At 44.1% G+C, this 16,309-nt stretch overlaps 4 protein-coding genes across 7 annotated transcripts in view; 1 reads left to right on the forward strand and 3 right to left on the reverse strand.

The window, feature by feature from the left end:
• Positions 1–2,337, reverse strand: part of pudp (pseudouridine 5'-phosphatase) — a 66,148-nt gene extending 63,811 nt beyond the window's left edge. For all 3 annotated transcript variants that reach the window (XR_010165310.1, XM_063877557.1, XM_063877556.1), the window contains exon 1: positions 735–2,337. The gene's annotated coding sequence lies outside the window, so the exon portion shown is untranslated. The remainder of the gene's footprint in view (positions 1–734) is intronic.
• On the forward strand, positions 104–2,559 carry pnpla4 (patatin-like phospholipase domain containing 4). The gene is made up of 7 exons (XM_063877555.1): positions 104–245; positions 771–959; positions 1,079–1,173; positions 1,313–1,448; positions 1,806–1,871; positions 1,978–2,130; positions 2,297–2,559. Exons 2-7 carry the CDS (start codon positions 780–782, stop codon positions 2,426–2,428), a joined length of 762 nt encoding a protein of 253 aa, XP_063733625.1. The 5' UTR covers positions 104–245; positions 771–779; the 3' UTR covers positions 2,429–2,559.
• On the reverse strand, positions 2,482–8,609 carry sts (steroid sulfatase (microsomal), isozyme S). Its single transcript, XM_063877554.1, has 10 exons — positions 8,470–8,609; positions 7,934–8,106; positions 7,643–7,764; positions 7,351–7,473; positions 6,805–7,216; positions 6,403–6,539; positions 5,787–5,924; positions 5,198–5,357; positions 4,902–5,023; positions 2,482–4,814 (listed from the first exon to the last, which is right to left on the reverse strand). The coding sequence occupies exons 2-10, from the start codon at positions 8,086–8,088 to the stop codon at positions 4,462–4,464; spliced, it is 1,722 nt and encodes a 573-aa protein (XP_063733624.1). The 5' UTR covers positions 8,089–8,106; positions 8,470–8,609; the 3' UTR covers positions 2,482–4,461.
• A 557-nt stretch (positions 8,610–9,166) lies between these two features.
• Positions 9,167–15,732, reverse strand: anos1a (anosmin 1a). 2 transcript variants are annotated; one of them, XM_063877937.1, is made up of 14 exons: positions 15,502–15,732; positions 14,340–14,387; positions 12,794–12,859; positions 12,434–12,656; positions 12,172–12,356; positions 11,946–12,075; positions 11,609–11,814; positions 11,319–11,445; positions 11,063–11,170; positions 10,831–10,919; positions 10,489–10,660; positions 10,075–10,298; positions 9,845–9,986; positions 9,167–9,757 (listed from the first exon to the last, which is right to left on the reverse strand). In XM_063877937.1, the coding sequence occupies exons 1-14, from the start codon at positions 15,679–15,681 to the stop codon at positions 9,705–9,707; spliced, it is 1,953 nt and encodes a 650-aa protein (XP_063734007.1). In that variant the 5' UTR covers positions 15,682–15,732; the 3' UTR covers positions 9,167–9,704. The 2 variants fall into 2 exon arrangements, with proteins under 2 accessions (XP_063734007.1, XP_063734006.1); XM_063877936.1 differs by having other exon boundaries at positions 10,075–10,301.
• Between the last annotated feature and the right edge of the window lie 577 nt (positions 15,733–16,309).

Genomic DNA, 16,309 nt, shown 5'->3' on the forward strand with positions numbered 1-16,309 from the left:
AAATTACAACTACAGTGTGAGAAGAAAAACGGCATTTAAATTCATTTGCTGTTTTATTTTGAAAATCATAAGCGGATATACTGTTGTTTCTGTTTCCGGTCCACAGGAAGTGTAGTTTTTTTAGTAACAAGCTAACGTGTTACATGTTTACAACGAGCAGCAACGACTTATTTTAGCCTGTGTAGCTACCTGTGAATGAAACGAAGGAACATGAGTTCAAGCCAAAGCTGTGGAGTGTTAACACGGTAAGTCTTCTCCTTCTCTTCAGCCTGACAGAGGACAAATCACTCGTTAGCTAGCCTTCATTTCTCGGTTCACGTTGCACTAAGTACCTTCCGTCATTCATTAAAAAAAAAAAACCTTACGTAATTTATTTTAAAAAGTATGTCATTAATAACTCCTAAATATAAACCAACCTGAACTTAATAACAAAGTTGGCTCCATAACAAAAATGTGTTTAAATAATTCATAATTAAATATCATTATTACTGCTATTCATATTAATAATGTATATTAATATAAGTGGAGTTTTAGGCAAAAGAATAAGAGACCTTAAATCTGTAATTCTCTATACATTCGTAATGTGTATTTGTTAGAGCCTCGTCAAAATTACACCTTTTTCTATTTAGAAATTGCACTCAATATTACCTTCAAATTGTAATTTAAATGATCCTTAATTCTGGTGTCCTCTGTAAAACTAAAAACCTTATTTATTTTATTGCAATAGTTATTACCTTGTTATTTTGTCCTGATCATTGGTGTCTCTGCAGGTTCTGAGGATGACAGTCCTGAACCTGTCCTTCGCTGCCTGTGGCTTCTTGGGGATCTACCACCTGGGTGCCGTCAGGGCCTTTCTCCGCCACGGGGACAGGCTGCTGGGCTCTCTGAGGGCCTGCGCAGGGGCCTCTGCCGGGGCCCTGGTGGCTGCTGTAATGATCACAGCTCCTGACAAGTTAGAGGTATGGTGGCCCTGCTAAGTGGGTTGGAGAATTTTCAAAACTGAATGAACAGCAAGGTGTGATTTGAGTGGCAGTATAACTGAATGAAGTGTGATGTGATTTGCTTCCTTCTCTTGCAGAACTGTAAAGAGTTCACCTACAGGTTTGCTGACAGCGTGAGGAGGCAGCGGTTTGGGGCCGTCACACCAGGATACGACTTCATGCTTGAACTGCGGTAAATACGTTTACACTGAGACAAAATGACAATTTCCCTCCCATGCGACTGAAAATATAACAGCATTTCACACAATTTTTCCTCATCTCCTCTGATAATGGGTCTATCAATGAATCATCTGATTGTGTATTCACCGCAGGGACGGGATAGAAGACATTCTGCCCAGTGAGGCTCACAGTCTGGCCTCGGAGCGACTCCACATCTCCATAACACACTCCAGAAGTGGCAAGAACCACATCGTGTCCAGGTTTAGCTCCAGAGATGAGCTCATAATGGTACACCCCCTCCTCCTCTCACACATGACGCTGATTCTTTAAAAGGCCGCCATAAATCTTTATGAATAATTTAACATCCCCGTTTTTATTCATTCTACAAGATTTGTTTTACTACTTTGACCAGAAAGTGACACCAACAAAGTCAGTCATTGTGTAATGAAGGTCTACATGCAGGATTTAAGGGGCCCAACTGTTACATTTCCTCCTCTTTATGTGACTTTTACTGAAAGTATTGCTCTTGTAAGTTGCAGACGAGGCCAAAATGTCCAGCTTTTCTTCCTGCTGATGAATCAATGTTTGAACTGGCTGCAAGACGAAGACTTTTCTGATTTAATAACTCTTTTGTAACGTTCCCAGGCGCTACTGGCCAGCAGCTTTGTGCCTGTTTATGCTGGACTCAAACCAGTGGAATTGAGAGGACAGGTAAAGGTCTTGCAGTTTAGGAAAAGAGAACAAATAACACACATCTATTTTCTACCTAATTTGGAGTCACACTATGACTGTATCCACACTGTGTTTTTCTTTTTAGAAATGGATTGATGGAGGCTTCACTGACAGCCTGCCCATTCTGCCTGTGGGACGGACCATCACTGTGTCTCCCTTTGCTGGACTGCAGGACGTGTGCCCTGTCCACAGGGGTCGCCTCAACACTCAACTCAAGCTGGCCAACATGAACGTAGCAGTGAGTACTCGATCAGACTGGTCTAAAAATGGGAAACTAAACGAAGCGGGGTCTTGTGGGTCTTCAACATATGTCATAAATACTGCAGGTTACTTGTGGTTACTGTTCATTTTCTGTCTGTGATGTTCTTGTAATCTAACATGCTATGTTTCTTTGGCTTCCTCAGCTCTCCATGGAGAACATCAAACGCCTGAACCAGGCTCTGTTCCCCCCCCCTAGCGGAGGAATGCATGCTCTCTGTGAGGAAGGCTTCAGTGACGCTGTGAGGTTCCTGAAGAGAGAGGCCTTGATGAGCTGACGGCCCCATGAGATGATGAAGAAACAAGAAACATAGTGCCATTTACAGAGATATGAATTTTATGGATTTTAATATATTTATTCCCCTTGTGATTTCAGTTGTTTTTAAGAAAATAAAAGTTTTAAAATATTGTTTTTTGTTCTTGTTCGTTAGGATCCAGAGTGGTGCAGTGATGATGTCTTTTTGTAGGCTAAAAGTTAGCATCGGGAGGGCTCCTTTAGCAAAAAGCCAACAGGATTTTCCATCACATTGTGGGCCCTTTCTTCTGCAGCTCGACATGATAAAAAAGCCCTCATGTGAGCTCCTCATCAATTTTCCAAGGAGGCATTTAACTCACCTAGCTCGAAGCACTGAGGGGAAACACATTGGATATTGCAGCAGGAAGTCCACTCCGCCATCATGGATGTTGGGAGCTCCCTCAGGATGCCGGGGATGGAGCTTCGTCTTTGAAGTGCCGGACATTTCGTCTGGGTGTCTGTGCGTGAGCGGGTTCTCTATCAGACGGGTGCTCCACCCTCAGGACGGACGGAGACGCTGCTTCAATGAAGAGAGATTTACAAGGAACGAGGCAAATTGATTATGTTGTACTATCTATGCCCCAAAGGAGCCAAGTGGAACATTACATAGGACCTTTCTTTAATTTACTACAACATATCAGAACAGCAGGAAGACCCGGGCTTGGTATCGGACATCAATAGAGTAGAGTCCTGCAGCGTGTACTGTATTTCAAAGAGACAAAAGCAACTACATGAGGATCCTGACTCTATACTCCGCTGTGGGAAAGTTCTCCCATGGTAAGGAGTGCTTTCCCTTTGGCACAAAACTACCATATGCTTTTTTCAAACTATAAAACCCTACAGTAAAATACAGCTTTATAGGCGATACTTCACTTAACTTCCTATTCTAATATCAATCCATTTAAATCACTGATTTAAAAGAACATATGAGCCGTTTTGTAGCAAGAAATCATGAATCACTGCAGAATTAAAAAACTGTCCTTTTTTAACATTAAAGCATGTGAACATGTCACAGAAAATACCATCATGAACCTGAAAAGGAGCCCGATATGGCCCCTTAACACATTTAACAATCCTTGTTATTATTGTCAAATAGAAAAAAGTTTGTGACTTTATGTTACTGAAACTCAAGTTAGGGTACCAACACTGGTAATCTGAACATTTCAAATACACAGCGCTAATTGACTCATAACTGATGCTGAGGCACCGTAAAAATACATAATTACCATATAAAAAGAAACATCAACACCTTAAATAGCTTTCATATGTAAGCCATGACACACAGATGTACCCAGTAGTGTTTCCACTCGAGCGTTATGCAAGCCCACCTGCTGGCTCCATTAATGAGGCTCAATTAAAGCTTCCCTTAATTTACAGATTCCCCCCGGGGGGAAAAGATTCCCCGGCTTGTGTTCTTTATACTTTTTGTTTTGGCTATTCTTGTAGGAAAATTCCTCCTCAGTAATGAAACACTGAAGTATGGAAAACAGGACAGCTTCATTAGTCTGACTTCACATTACAGCCATGCAAAGCCACACCTGCAACATGAACCGGAAAGAGCAGAACCAGTCTGTTACACACATAGCTTGAACACCAACAACAACAAAGTATCATTTTCCACAGAGGAAGGGAAATCCTCGCAGGTATGCAACTTGCAAACACTCATGCGTTGTGCTTCTGCTCACGTCTAAAGTCATTCGGGAAATGTGATTGCCGCAGTAACCACATTACCACAGCAGACGTTCTTTCTCAGTCAGGGGGCTGCTGGGAGATCCATCCTGAAAGGGAAACTAATAAACAAAAGCTCAACAAGCTCCCAGACAAAACAAACGTTTGCTTCCTGAGGGCCGGGCCAGAAAATTCTACGTTTACTTTGAAATAAAAAAACACAATAGAATCATAGCTCTGGAGGGTTTCCACATCAGTGCTGATGCCAATCATTCACGTCAACCAATCAGACTTGTTGCTGTGAAAGTGTTTGCAGGTATAAACCCTGAAATCCCCCTCTCTTAATACCTATTGGTCCTGCTGGCACTCGCAGAGCTGTGTGAGTGTGGAGCAGCACGGCTGCAGCCAGGGCTTCCAGATCAGGTTCATCACCGACATCTGGCTCTCCACCGGCTCCACGGAGCTCCGGTGCTTCTCAGCGGCCTCCTCCATCGCAGCCAGGACCGGGTAAAAGGCGGGCTCGGTGCTGGGAGTGAGCGGCGTGCTCTCTGATGGGTCCCTGGAGAGGTCGAAGAGCAGCGGAGGATCGTGGTAGGTCACGAAGCCCGGCGTGCAGAAGCAGGCTTGTGTGTGGAAGCAGGCTGTCCCGTTCTCTGGGTAGAAGTTCGGGGTGAAGTAAAAGGCTTTCCACACGGAGCTACCTGAAGAAAAAAAACACAAAATAAAAGTCTCAGAAAGAAAGAAGAGTTCATATTTTATACACCATGCAACGTGTTGGGAGGGCTTACTGTTTTGGGGATGCCATCTGACTGCGTTCAGGAAGGCGTTGCAGTAATGGAACAGAAACTCGTGGTTGGAGCGGTCCACCCTGCCCTGAAGGAGATCCATGAGGTCGTGACCGTCTATCACCCTGCACAGAAGAGGACAGGAAGTCGTCTCTACACATCGTACTACTCATTACTGTGAATCACAATGGCTGGGACAGATCTGTAGTTTTCTGCCACTGAGGGTCACTCGATTAAAACGATATGAAAAGATGGAGCTTGGTACCGCCATCGATGGATCACGTGCAATTCTGCCTCACCGGTCCTGTGGGGCAGAGGCTCCGCTCAGCTTCACCACCGTGGGGAACAGGTCCATGTTGCTGGTGGGCTCGTCAACCTCTCTGCCGGCGGGGATGTTCCCCGGCCACCGCAGAATTCCCGGGACTCGGATTCCTCCCTCCCAGTTTGTGGACTTCCCTGCTGCTCAGTGGGAAGACAACAACACAGAGGGGGGGGGGGGGGGTGTTATCCCGCTGCTGGAACACTGCTCTCGGAATAACTGTGCTTTGTAAAGTAAGGGAACATCACGCTGATGGTTCTCGCAGAGATAAAAGACAGCAGACTGTGTTACAATCCCAACTGCTGAGTCCAACACAAAGATGACATCAATCTGCTCTGAGAACCTTTGTCCAGCAGCCATTGATTGTTCATCATTGACCAGAGCCTGCTGCTGACTGGGGACAAACCACCAGCCTGGAAAATAAATATTCCCAGTGTGTTATTTCCTGTTCCTAGGGATTCTACTAATTGGTCTTCTCTCAAGCTGTGGGATTCAAATTAGTACAGCTACTATAAATCATTTTCCACTTTTAAATCCCAAAGAAATGTGTGTTTGTCATCACGCTGTACCTTTATACATTCCATTGGACCCTCTGTGCACTTCCCCACCGACAGAGATCTCCTCCAGATGCGCCCCCTGGTCTGAGGTCAGGTAAACCAGAGTGTTTTCTCTCAGGTTCAGTGTGTCCAGAGTCTGCATGATCTGACCTGAGAACACACCACAAATACTTTACATTGCAGTCTGCAACGGCAAGGTCTTGCTTGATTTGATAAACAAGCTCTATTTTGATGTCTTGATGGTAATTTAAGTATACAGTACATCTAATGATAATCGGTTTTTCTATAGTCGAAAATTAAAGTATCCAATTATGTGTGTAATGACTCTTCTGTGCCATGGAGCTGCATTGTTTTCCAAAAAACATTGAAAATACCATTATACTTAAGCAGATTTAGATTAAATCCCGCTTCTACCGTAAGAAACTCACTAGATCACAAAGTGGGGATTGATCCGCTGCTGAAAGTAGTCCCAAACAAATGTACTTTTACTGCCTGTCTGGGTAACATCTGAAAAAAACAAGCTGATTCATCAAATCTGAAAGTACTGAGAGAAGGAATGAGACGTTGCTCAACTTATGAAGAATACAAAATACGGGATAATAACACACTTATCCTTTTAATGACTGACCTACACTCCAGTCCACTTCGTGCACAGCGTCTCCGTAGATGCCGTGCCTGCTCGTTCCCCTGAATTCTGCCGAAGCAAACATGGCTGTGTGCACCTGGATGAAAGAGAAAAACAGCAGGAACGGTCTCGCAGAGTTCCTGCAGAAACAGAAAATACAATTTAGTTATCAGCAGGAGAAAATGTCCTTTGGAGCTACAGTTCAGGTCAGATTTGCTTAATCATGTAAGATGAAAATAAAGATTTTGTGGTGGTTCTAAAAGTGCTTTCTTTATGATGCTTGCTTTCTCCTAAAACCAGGAAATAAGTCAGCATGTAACCCCTTCTGGCTCCACAGTCATTAGCCGAATTGATGATTCAACAGGAGCATTGGACCTTTGGGATACACACGGATCAGGAAAGTACCTCTCCAAGAAGTCCACGGCCTCATGAGTCATCCTCTGGGTCAGGTTTTCAGATGTGAACGGCTGCTCCACAACCCTGTGGTCCCTCATGAGGACACAGTTGAGGTACGGGATCATCATGATGAATCCCACAGTCAGACAAGTGGCGGCAGCCGACAGAGAGAGCAGGATCCGGAGCAGCCCTCTGCTGACCGTGATCACTCCTCTGTAGTGAAGGAAGGCTGCAGTGAGCAGGACGATGCCCACTGTCTCGTACGGTAAATATTTATAGATCCGGAACACGGTGCCGTGTCCGGGCTGGCAGTCCCGCAGGTTGGTTAAAGGGATCCCGAAGAAGTAGTCAAAGCCGTGGTTGCTCGGGTGGTGGCAGTGATCGTCACTGCTCTCACAGTTGAGTCCTAGGTGCCATTTTCCTGGTAACAGGAGGCATTTTAAAAGAAGGGAATGAGCAATTGAGAAAAAATGGTTTCCTATTTCCTAAACACTGCTGTTCTAAGTACACAAGTGTATAAATGCAAGGTAAACCACTTAGTCATTTAAAATGTACCGATGAGAGCGGTCTCGTAGCCCTGCTGTTTGGCAATCTTAGCAAACGTCACCTCTTGGCTGGGAAGTCCTCCAGACGCTGCGTTAAATATAAAAACTCCAGGTCTGATATCACCAGCTACACCTGTTAGAGATGGAATATAAAATCAGTTATAATGTGTGATCTGATAGTGTTTTTTGTGTACTCAAACACTCATTCATAATTTAGACTTTTAATTGGCCTCCTGCAGGGAGTGGTTCATTTAGCATGGTCAGTCACTAAAGGTATTCTGTGTTAGTGTCTTTGAACTGGCCTGATCGTATCGGGTATCTGCCGGTGAGAAACGCCGCCCTGCTGGGGGTGCAGAGGCTCGCTGCAGCGATGTGCTGAGTCAGCTTCACCCCTTCCTGGGCCAACCGGTCAATGTTGGGGGTCCTGCAAATCACAAAGTCACACATTTCAGTCAGAATTTTGAGAACAAATCTGAATCCCGTGTTTTAAGAAGTGAAATACAGGTATAATACTTTAAAACAAGCAGCCGGTAGGATTACAGTGCCAAAGCTTTATTTAGGCCGTCCATCCCCAGAGAGCAACATGTCCGTACCTCAGTGTTGTGTTGCCATAGCAGCCCAGGTCTCCAATCCCCAGGTCGTCCACCATCATCAGGACGAAGTTGGTCTTGCTGCTCTGAACGGACACACAGCTCCACGACAAGAGAATCAGCAGCGGCAGAGGAGAAGGCCGCCATGTTGCCATCATGTCTTCAGAACAGAGAGGCTGGATGAGATATCACAGAAAAGCTGTTACTTCAGATATGTATATATTTGCTTTTTGTGTTTATTTTATTATACCTATACTTTATCCCACCTTTTAACTGAAGGGGTTATTATATTTTTTTACTTTGAAAAGGTACATTTAACTGACCTTTTGTAAGCAGTACATGCACGAATTATTTATTGATATTTGAGAAAAGTAGGTAAAGGCTCATAATACTGCAGCCCCTCTCAACACCGAGTCATTGACACATGAACAGACATTCCCGCCACTTAAATTACAGTTAAATAGTCTCTTTTTTAACGTAAATGGCTGAACTGCCCCTGTGTTACGTTAATTTAAAAAGTTCGAGGTGATTACACTCACCTGCTCTCCTTCTGCAAACTAGTTACACTTTCCGGAAGAGTAAGGCTGTGAGTGATTGGGAAATAACACAGAGCTTCCGGTAGTGAGTTTCAAAATAAAAGTCGAGGGACATTGTACAAAAACAAATTATATAGAAAGGTACGGTGGTTGAAATGTGAAATTAAACTAACTGATGAGAATACTTAGCAAGGTTTGTTTGCCTAATAAGACAGCATACAATGTAAATTAACAAGGAACAAATGTGTCCAATAAAGTAAAATAAGCTTTTTTTAAAAATGAAGCGTATCCTACTGATTCTTAAATGGCCCAGAATACCCCTACAATGCATATTTCTAATCACACTATTATTTCCTACCCCTGATTAAGACCACAAGTTGAAGACTCTTTTAAAATATATTTTATGTCCTTACCATCACAAAGTGGTATATATATTAAACATTACAAGCAACACAATTTAGTAGAATTCAATGTTTGCCTATTTTAAAGACATTTTTGTTCAAATCCGGAGAGATCTAACAGATTGATATATTTACTAAGCTTTCAACACTAAAACCACTTTCTTGATGATGCTTTCTTCCCTGCACACATTTCTGATGAATACAGAAAGCAGTGGATGTAAGGAGTAATACTGCCATCTTTTGTTCAGGCTCAAAACTGCAGAATATATATATGTAGAGTGACTCAAGGAACACATACAGTATTGACATGGGATTTATCTTCAGTTTAAAAACAACTTTGTACAGGAATACTGAGCACACATACAACTGTATTATGCTTACAGCTGATACTCATCCACACACAATATATATATATACCACAAATAATAAATACAGACAGTATATACAGCATTTACAGTACAATGGGACTACATGGCATTCATTCTCTTCAATGAATCAGTTGCAGGAATAAATATATTGAAGAAATCACTGGACAACAACATTTACATTTGTTAACATGCAAGGGAGTTATTGCTGGGTATCAACCCTACATACTTCTTTAATATAGAGCAAATTGTGAATGCAGAATATCGAATTACATGGCACTTGGCACCAAATGATGGTCCTACTCATAGTTTACCAGTAGTTGAGTTTGACACACTGCAGGGAGGGATAAAAACGGTTGAAATGAAGAATTCACCCCGCTCCTGAAGCTGGGGAAGATGCACTGATCAGTGTTCTGTGGATTCTCCTGAGTTTCAGGTACTCGGTTCTTGCCGGCTGATTGGCGTTCGGGGGTCAGTGCCTCTCTATGATCGGCTGTTCCTGGTGATGCTTCCTCAGCCTGGGTCCTGAACGAGGGAAACAAGATATACTTAATATAAGTTCGGCTTTAGTTGATAAAGTTTGACCTCTCAAGGCCAGTTTTAATTCCTTACTGTGCCTCCGTGTGCTTTGCAGTCCGGGAGTCTGGAAGGTTCTGCTGGTTGCGCGTCCTTCCCCCTCTGCTGTGATGGTCTGGACCTCCAGCCGGTACACACTGGCCGGATGCAGACCTGACACCACCAGAACATTACCGTCCTGAAGGACAGAAGGGATGACATGAATGAAGTGTCCTCAACCTTATCTGAACTCAAAATATAAGCATGTAAGGTTGATCAGCACTGACCGGAGGCAGGATCTGAGACTGAGAGATGAGGCTGTGAGGCAGCTGGTTGTAATTGTGTCCGGTGGGGGGGAAGACCTCCGCCCATGTGACCTGGTACCCAGTGAGCTGCTGGTGGGGCTCTGCTGTCGACACCTCCCAGCTGAAGGCGGCCGTCACGTTTCCCACCCGCACATCGAAGGAGGCGGTGAGGTTGGCTGCCTTCAGCAGGACTCTGTGACGGGACACTGCTGGAGGAGGAAGAGGAGAGGGGTAAAATAAAACTGTAATATGATTCAGATTCTGGTACACTGTCTAAACAGCACCATATTTTTTAAGATTATCCATTAATAATTGTGAATAGATTCCTTGGATTGGATCCATGTGGTGACCTGAATCTTTTTTCCAAGCTGAAATCAGCATCATGTATGACCTCACCTGTATCTCCGGGACAGCTGATGGGTTTTTGGCTCTTGGCCTGGATGGAGGCACAGGACGGGGTGAAGAAGCTGATGCTCTCTGACATGAGGTGACGCTTCTGGCCGACTGGCTGCAGGATGACTTTGTACTTACAGGAGAAGAGAAGACCCTGCAGGCTGACAAAGCTCTCCTACAGCAGACAAAAACACAACCATAAGATTACTACATGCGTTACATCCTCTTCATTCTTTATTTCCAACCTGACACCAACTAACAAGATCTGTTTTGTCCATAAAGTTCTTGGAAGTAGGATTTACGTCATTTACTCAGTACATCAGTGTTTATAGTGACGGGGGTTACCTGTGTGCTGGTCTTCTCTGAAGGTCCTGTCTGGTTCTGCACACAGTACTCTGGTTCCCACTGGATACCGTAGTATTCAACAGAGGCATCTATACCAACAAAGAGCAATACAGGAGGAGAGTTTCACAATGATACCCAAAGATGGTCAATTCAATTTGATATTAGCAAGTGTGTTTGAGGAAGACTAACTATTTGCCTCTCTTATCCATCTGCAGACTACATGTGTACATACCCGTGCTGCTCTGCCAATACACATGAACCCGGAGCTGTCCTTCCTGGTAGAATGGCGTCCCCACATCCAGAGTGCCACCTCCAGGGATTCTGGGAGCAGAACCTTTGGCTATAAGAGCACCATAAATTAGTAATCAGATCAGAGAAATGTTTCTTTTAAACTGAGGAAGCACTTAAAGAACGCTAAACACTTCATCAAGCTGTTTTAAGGAGAAAAAAACCTAAGAAAGAAGTATAGGAAAAGGTATAATACGTACAGCGCTGTGTGCTGAAGTGGAGGACGGCTCGGGGGCCTTTGAGCTGACTTTGTCCCCAGTAGGAAACAGCCTGGACCTCCACACTGTAGCTCCTGTTAGCCCGCAGGCTGTCCAGCTCCACCTGGGTCTGCACACACAAACACACACAGTATGAGAAAGTCCAATTGAATATCTGCTGTTAAATTCTTTAACTCTTTGCCTCGTAAATGAATAGACAGGAGCGGATTCTGATTCTGAAGGCAGTTGGAATGATATCAAGACGCTGGAATAAGATGAGAAACAGTCATCACCTCTTTGACTGTCTTCCTCCTCTTGGTCAGGAATAAGGGGGAGGGCTGTCCCGCAGTTGTCCAGCTCCAGCTGACCCTGTAGCTGTGGACGGGAACATCCAGGTCATTGGGCATGCTCCACTGTAGCCGGGTCGACACAGCCCTGCTGCCGCCGAAGATCATATTGGATACTCTGAGCTCAGAGGGAGCCGGGGGGCTGGAGGGGTCTGAGGAGGAAAGGGTGATGTTAATATTCATCCAGCGGCAAGGATACTGTTTTTTTTTTTTGTATAGTGACTCTAGAATAAACAAACACTTGATCTCACACACAAGCACACACACAGAGGATTTGTCTGACCTCTGCTGGAGTGGATGTGTCTGCTGGGCGTGGTGAACCCTCTAGTCCCGTGGGTGTTCACGGCTGCCACTCTGAACTGATACCAGCGTCCCGGTCGGATGTCGGAGAGCCTGGCACCCTGCTCTGTGGTCTGTGATCAATCAGAGGGAGTGTTGGTTTACAGAGTTACACAGAGAACTACCTGAACTTTGGCTACCACCTGAACTACAGGGTGCAGTGTACTGACCTGTGCAACCACCTGCCAGGAAGTGGCAGTGTCCTCGCTGGGCTGGATGCCGAAGTTCCACCTCCTCTGCAGGATGTAGACCACCGGCTCAGCGGAGATGTTGAAGCGGGAGGACCAACGGACCTGCAGCTGACCAGACGGGAGCTCCTCAAAGCCCAGCTCCTTCCTCGGCTTCAGAGGAACACCTGGGAGACAAACGGTAGTAAGTAATGCAGTAATGGCTTTATTCTGCTTTGGGGCCCATTATTATGACTCTCCTCACCCTTATAGAGGTCTTTCGGGGACTGGCAGGTATGTCCGCAGCCGTTGGAGCAGCATTTCTTCTGAGCGGAGCATTCCCTGTCGTTATCACAACTCTCAACGCAGGCCGCTGCGAAGCCGCTGGCTCTATCTGGAGGAGGACACGTGCCCTGCTTCACTGCCAGCACCGACTGAAGGAACTCACAGCTGGTCACACACTCCCAGTGCTTCTTGGGAAATACTCGCTAGAAGGGTTGGAGGGTGACCAGTTAGCATCAGAGGCTGGGTATCTTGCCAATGTTAATGTGGACCTCATAACGTTTTTATTATTATGTTATCCCTTGCTCCTAGTAAACATAAAGTATATTGCGTTGCAGTTTACCTCACACATTTCTCTGCAGTCGCTTTTCTTCTTCATCTCCCAGGAATCTTTGCAGGGCTCTAGACACTGTGGAGGGAAAAGCAACGAGAGTAAGCAATGATACACATTACATTCTGATATGAAAATGGAGATTCTTTAAAGGACATTTTTTGAGGTGAATCTATGCTGTTTATTTTTATCAACAGTAAAATGTTTGTGTATATGTAATCTGAAATAGCTGGTGCTACCATATGTTTAGCCACGCACTAAAAAGTAACCTACAGCTAATAAATGTTGTTCTCGGTCTGTTTCTGGAGCATGTCACCAATTACCAGCATCGCCCTCTATACCATAAAGCTGACTCCTGCACCAGTAAGCAGCGGCCGCCCAGGGGAGCGGGTGTACACTGATGTAATTTCATGCTGAAGTGAGAAACAGTGGGAGGGGGGGGGGGGGCAATGTACAGTAGCATCACAAGGACGCAAGTTGTCAGAAAGTTAGAGAAGTGCAGCAAACTCTGAACTAAGTCCAAGGAGTTTGGATATGGGATTGTGTTGTTTTGTAGAGAAGCGAGGTCGTAAAAACTGTAAACGCAATAAATGCATCCATAATATTAATAACATTTCTTAATCCAAAACAGAGTCAATGGCGACTAATAAAGGTCCACTTTAGGTGGCTAAATGTCTGGTTTTCCATTAAATGTATTCACAAATCCTCCTGCTATCCGAAGGAGAGTCCTTGAAGCATGACTGATAGGCCGTGCCAGTCCTGCCATTGCCGCCCCGGGTCTCCAGGAGAACTCGTCCACTGATCCAGACTGATGTTCGGTTATATTGTCCGCCCCATTTCAAGCTTAAATCAAGCATACCATTCCACTATGCGGAAGAGAAAGCTGTCTCGTGGGCAACTTGGTGATGTCTTTGAAAGAAATGTCCCAATCGGTAGCAAAGACAGCAGAGATATTTTGACTCGGCTGCAGGATTTGTAATCAAATTGGTTTGGGTTCGCAGTTGTTCTTTTAAACATGACTTGCATTTATGTGGCTGTAGTGGAATATTTTGTCACTCCTCCATGACCAACCAGAGATAATGGAGCGAAAAACTCCACTTAATTTGTTGCGTATACAAACTCCTGGGAGACGAAGCAGGCCCTGTGTTTGGCTTCATTATTCAACACTTTCTTTGAAAGAGATCCAGATCTGTAAACATCCACAAACAAGGCATCGACTTTCCCCAAGGAATAAACCACAAGCATATTATTCCAAGTACTTTTATACGTTTGGAAATGTGAGTTGTGAGGAGTAGAAGAAAAAACAGGACTGGCTCTCAGTCAAACACCACAACAGGGCTGTAGGGAGTACTGAACTCCACTAATGGCTGCCAAGTGATGCTCGCTACGTCACGCTCGATGCTAATTTTTCTAAGGTTTAAGCTATGCACAATGTCCCTCCGAGGCGCCAATGCCACAGTATAGTGCCATCTTAAGCTCTTCTAAAGCGATCAATGAAAAATACAGTCTGAATAACTTTTGAACCTGTAGGAGTGCTGTGTTCAAAACCGTTACTTACCTTTGCACAGTGTTTGTGTTTGTGACACCAGCCCAAGGAACCATTACTCTGAAAAAGACAATGAAAAGAAGAAGAGACACCCAAAAGTTAATGAGAATAAGTGTACAATAATACATCTGTAATGCTTTGGTATAGTACCTTAGTAGTACTATTCCAGTTTGTCAAGAGAACTGCAGAGTCTACATTTTATGTTTTCTGTAAAAAACACAAACGACTGTTTTTCCTCCCCAGTTTGTGGGACATGGCGTCCTTCATGGCTCCCTGCTGAGAGCCTGAGGCTGAAATTGTAATGAATGCACATCAAGGGTCACTGGTCAAGTGAAAGGAGACAACAGCACACTAGATAGCAGAGGCTAACTTTGGGGGTACCGTAGATAGATAACTTGATGCTTCAGAGGTTGAATGTTTTAGGAGCAGTTTTTAGGACCAAATCCAGGAGGAATAATGCTTCACTTCTTGGTTTAGAGGCAGTAAAAGGAAGAGGGAAATCACGACAGCACTGTAAGCATTCATGATTGAATCTGATTTCTCCGTTCCCTGGACTGAACCATCACTCTGTGCACTTCACATCGCCCTAAGTGAGTATACAGGAACGCTGTCCCCATCACTCTGAAGCCCGGAGCAAAAGAAAAGGCGCACTGCTCAACTGTGTGTGTGTGCGTGTGTGTGTGTGTGTGTGTGTGTGTGTGTGTGTGTGTGTGTGTGTGGTTGTGTGTGTTAAAAGAAATAGTTACTGACATCGGAAGGGTCTGTATTAATAACTAACCCTAATGCCTTAAAGTATTTTGCATTTCCTATTATAGAATGTAACAGGTTAAATGTGTTTACTATAGAATATAATGTATTAAGTAAATCATTACACATGGTGAACTGTATATTTATTGTTTAAAGATAGAATAACCATCATTATTTGTGTGTGGTGTGGTGAAGGATTTGAAATAACAGTAAGGCCTTCGTTTGAAATGACACTTTACAGAAAATGTTTTACCAAGGGAATATTCCGGTGCTTTTGTTTGTCTTATTTGAAATGTACAATGGTTTACACAAACCCTACACATCATAGGAGTGATTGTGTCTGCTTTTATTAACTGACGGTGCCATTGTACTACGATAAAGCCACTTGTTTTTCCTAATTGAAACTACGTGACGTCAGCGTGCTTACCTGCAGCGGTGTGTTCAGACTGAGACAGCGCGAGGAGCACGTCGCCCTGGAAACGCTCTCCAACCAGAACTCCTCGTCATCAGGACGAAACTGCGACTTCCTGCAGACCACTGCGGAGGAGCATAGCAAAATAATCCACAGGGTCAGGCTCGTGACGATAAGGCTGCTCGTGGCCAGCATCCTGTTCCTCGCGTGCAGCAGTGGGAGTGTGAAACAGGAGTTGGGAGTGAGGAGAAGTCGCGTGGAAGTCTAGATATAGTGGAAGTACACAGCCGAGGGAGGAGCTACTACATCCGGGCGTGCATATTAAGGTCAGGTTGTTGAGAGGCTTCAGTGAACACAGCCTGAAGTACATTTACCCAACATTACAATTTTGAGATGCTTTACTTGAGTATTTAAGTGTTGTGCTATTCTATCCCACTACAATTCAGAGGGTAATTGTGTACTCCACTACATTCATTTTATACCTTTAGTTCCTTTGCAGATTGAGATGAATGATATGAAATGTAATCAGCACTTAAATGAGTTACACCTGGAGTAAATCCACAAGCTACCCTGCAATGTACAAAGCAATTCAAATTATTAAAATATATCATATATATTATGATAAAATGGGCCAATCTACATTATGAATACTCTTTACTTTCGGTACTTTATGTGTATCTTTGTGTATTAACAGAGTATTCCTACACTGTGGTACTTCTATTTTCACTGAAGTACAAGATATGAGTACTTCTTCAGCCTTTGCTGACAACCATATTAGCTCAGTTTCATAAAAGACATGTAGGAGTATTAAAACTGACAGGAA

The sequence above is a fragment of the Eleginops maclovinus genome, chromosome 24 (genome assembly GCF_036324505.1).
Source record: "Eleginops maclovinus isolate JMC-PN-2008 ecotype Puerto Natales chromosome 24, JC_Emac_rtc_rv5, whole genome shotgun sequence".
NCBI classification, from domain to species: Eukaryota; Metazoa; Chordata; class Actinopteri; order Perciformes; family Eleginopidae; genus Eleginops; species Eleginops maclovinus.

What these genes read in the sequence shown, in the direction of transcription:
- pnpla4 (XM_063877555.1), top strand. Translation starts at nt 780, where the DNA reads ATGACAGTCCTGAACCTGTCCTTCGCTGCCTGTGGCTTCTTGGGGATC. An exon ending in GACTTCATGCTTGAACTGCG is followed by an intron (nt 1,174 to 1,312) that starts GTAAATACGTTT and finishes TATTCACCGCAG; the next exon opens with GGACGGGATAGAAGACATTC. An exon ending in TGGCCAACATGAACGTAGCA is followed by an intron (nt 2,131 to 2,296) that starts GTGAGTACTCGA and finishes TGGCTTCCTCAG; the next exon opens with CTCTCCATGGAGAACATCAA.
- sts (XM_063877554.1), bottom strand. Translation starts at nt 8,088, where the DNA reads ATGATGGCAACATGGCGGCCTTCTCCTCTGCCGCTGCTGATTCTCTTG. An exon ending in CAGATACCCGATACGATCAG is followed by an intron (nt 7,474 to 7,642) that starts GCCAGTTCAAAG and finishes CATCTCTAACAG; the next exon opens with GTGTAGCTGGTGATATCAGA. An exon ending in CTACGAGACCGCTCTCATCG is followed by an intron (nt 7,217 to 7,350) that starts GTACATTTTAAA and finishes TCCTGTTACCAG; the next exon opens with GAAAATGGCACCTAGGACTC.
- anos1a (XM_063877936.1), bottom strand. Translation starts at nt 15,681, where the DNA reads ATGCTGGCCACGAGCAGCCTTATCGTCACGAGCCTGACCCTGTGGATT. An exon ending in GTCTGAACACACCGCTGCAG is followed by an intron (nt 14,388 to 15,501) that starts GTAAGCACGCTG and finishes TGTCTTTTTCAG; the next exon opens with AGTAATGGTTCCTTGGGCTG. An exon ending in CCTGGCAGGTGGTTGCACAG is followed by an intron (nt 12,076 to 12,171) that starts GTCAGTACACTG and finishes GATTGATCACAG; the next exon opens with ACCACAGAGCAGGGTGCCAG.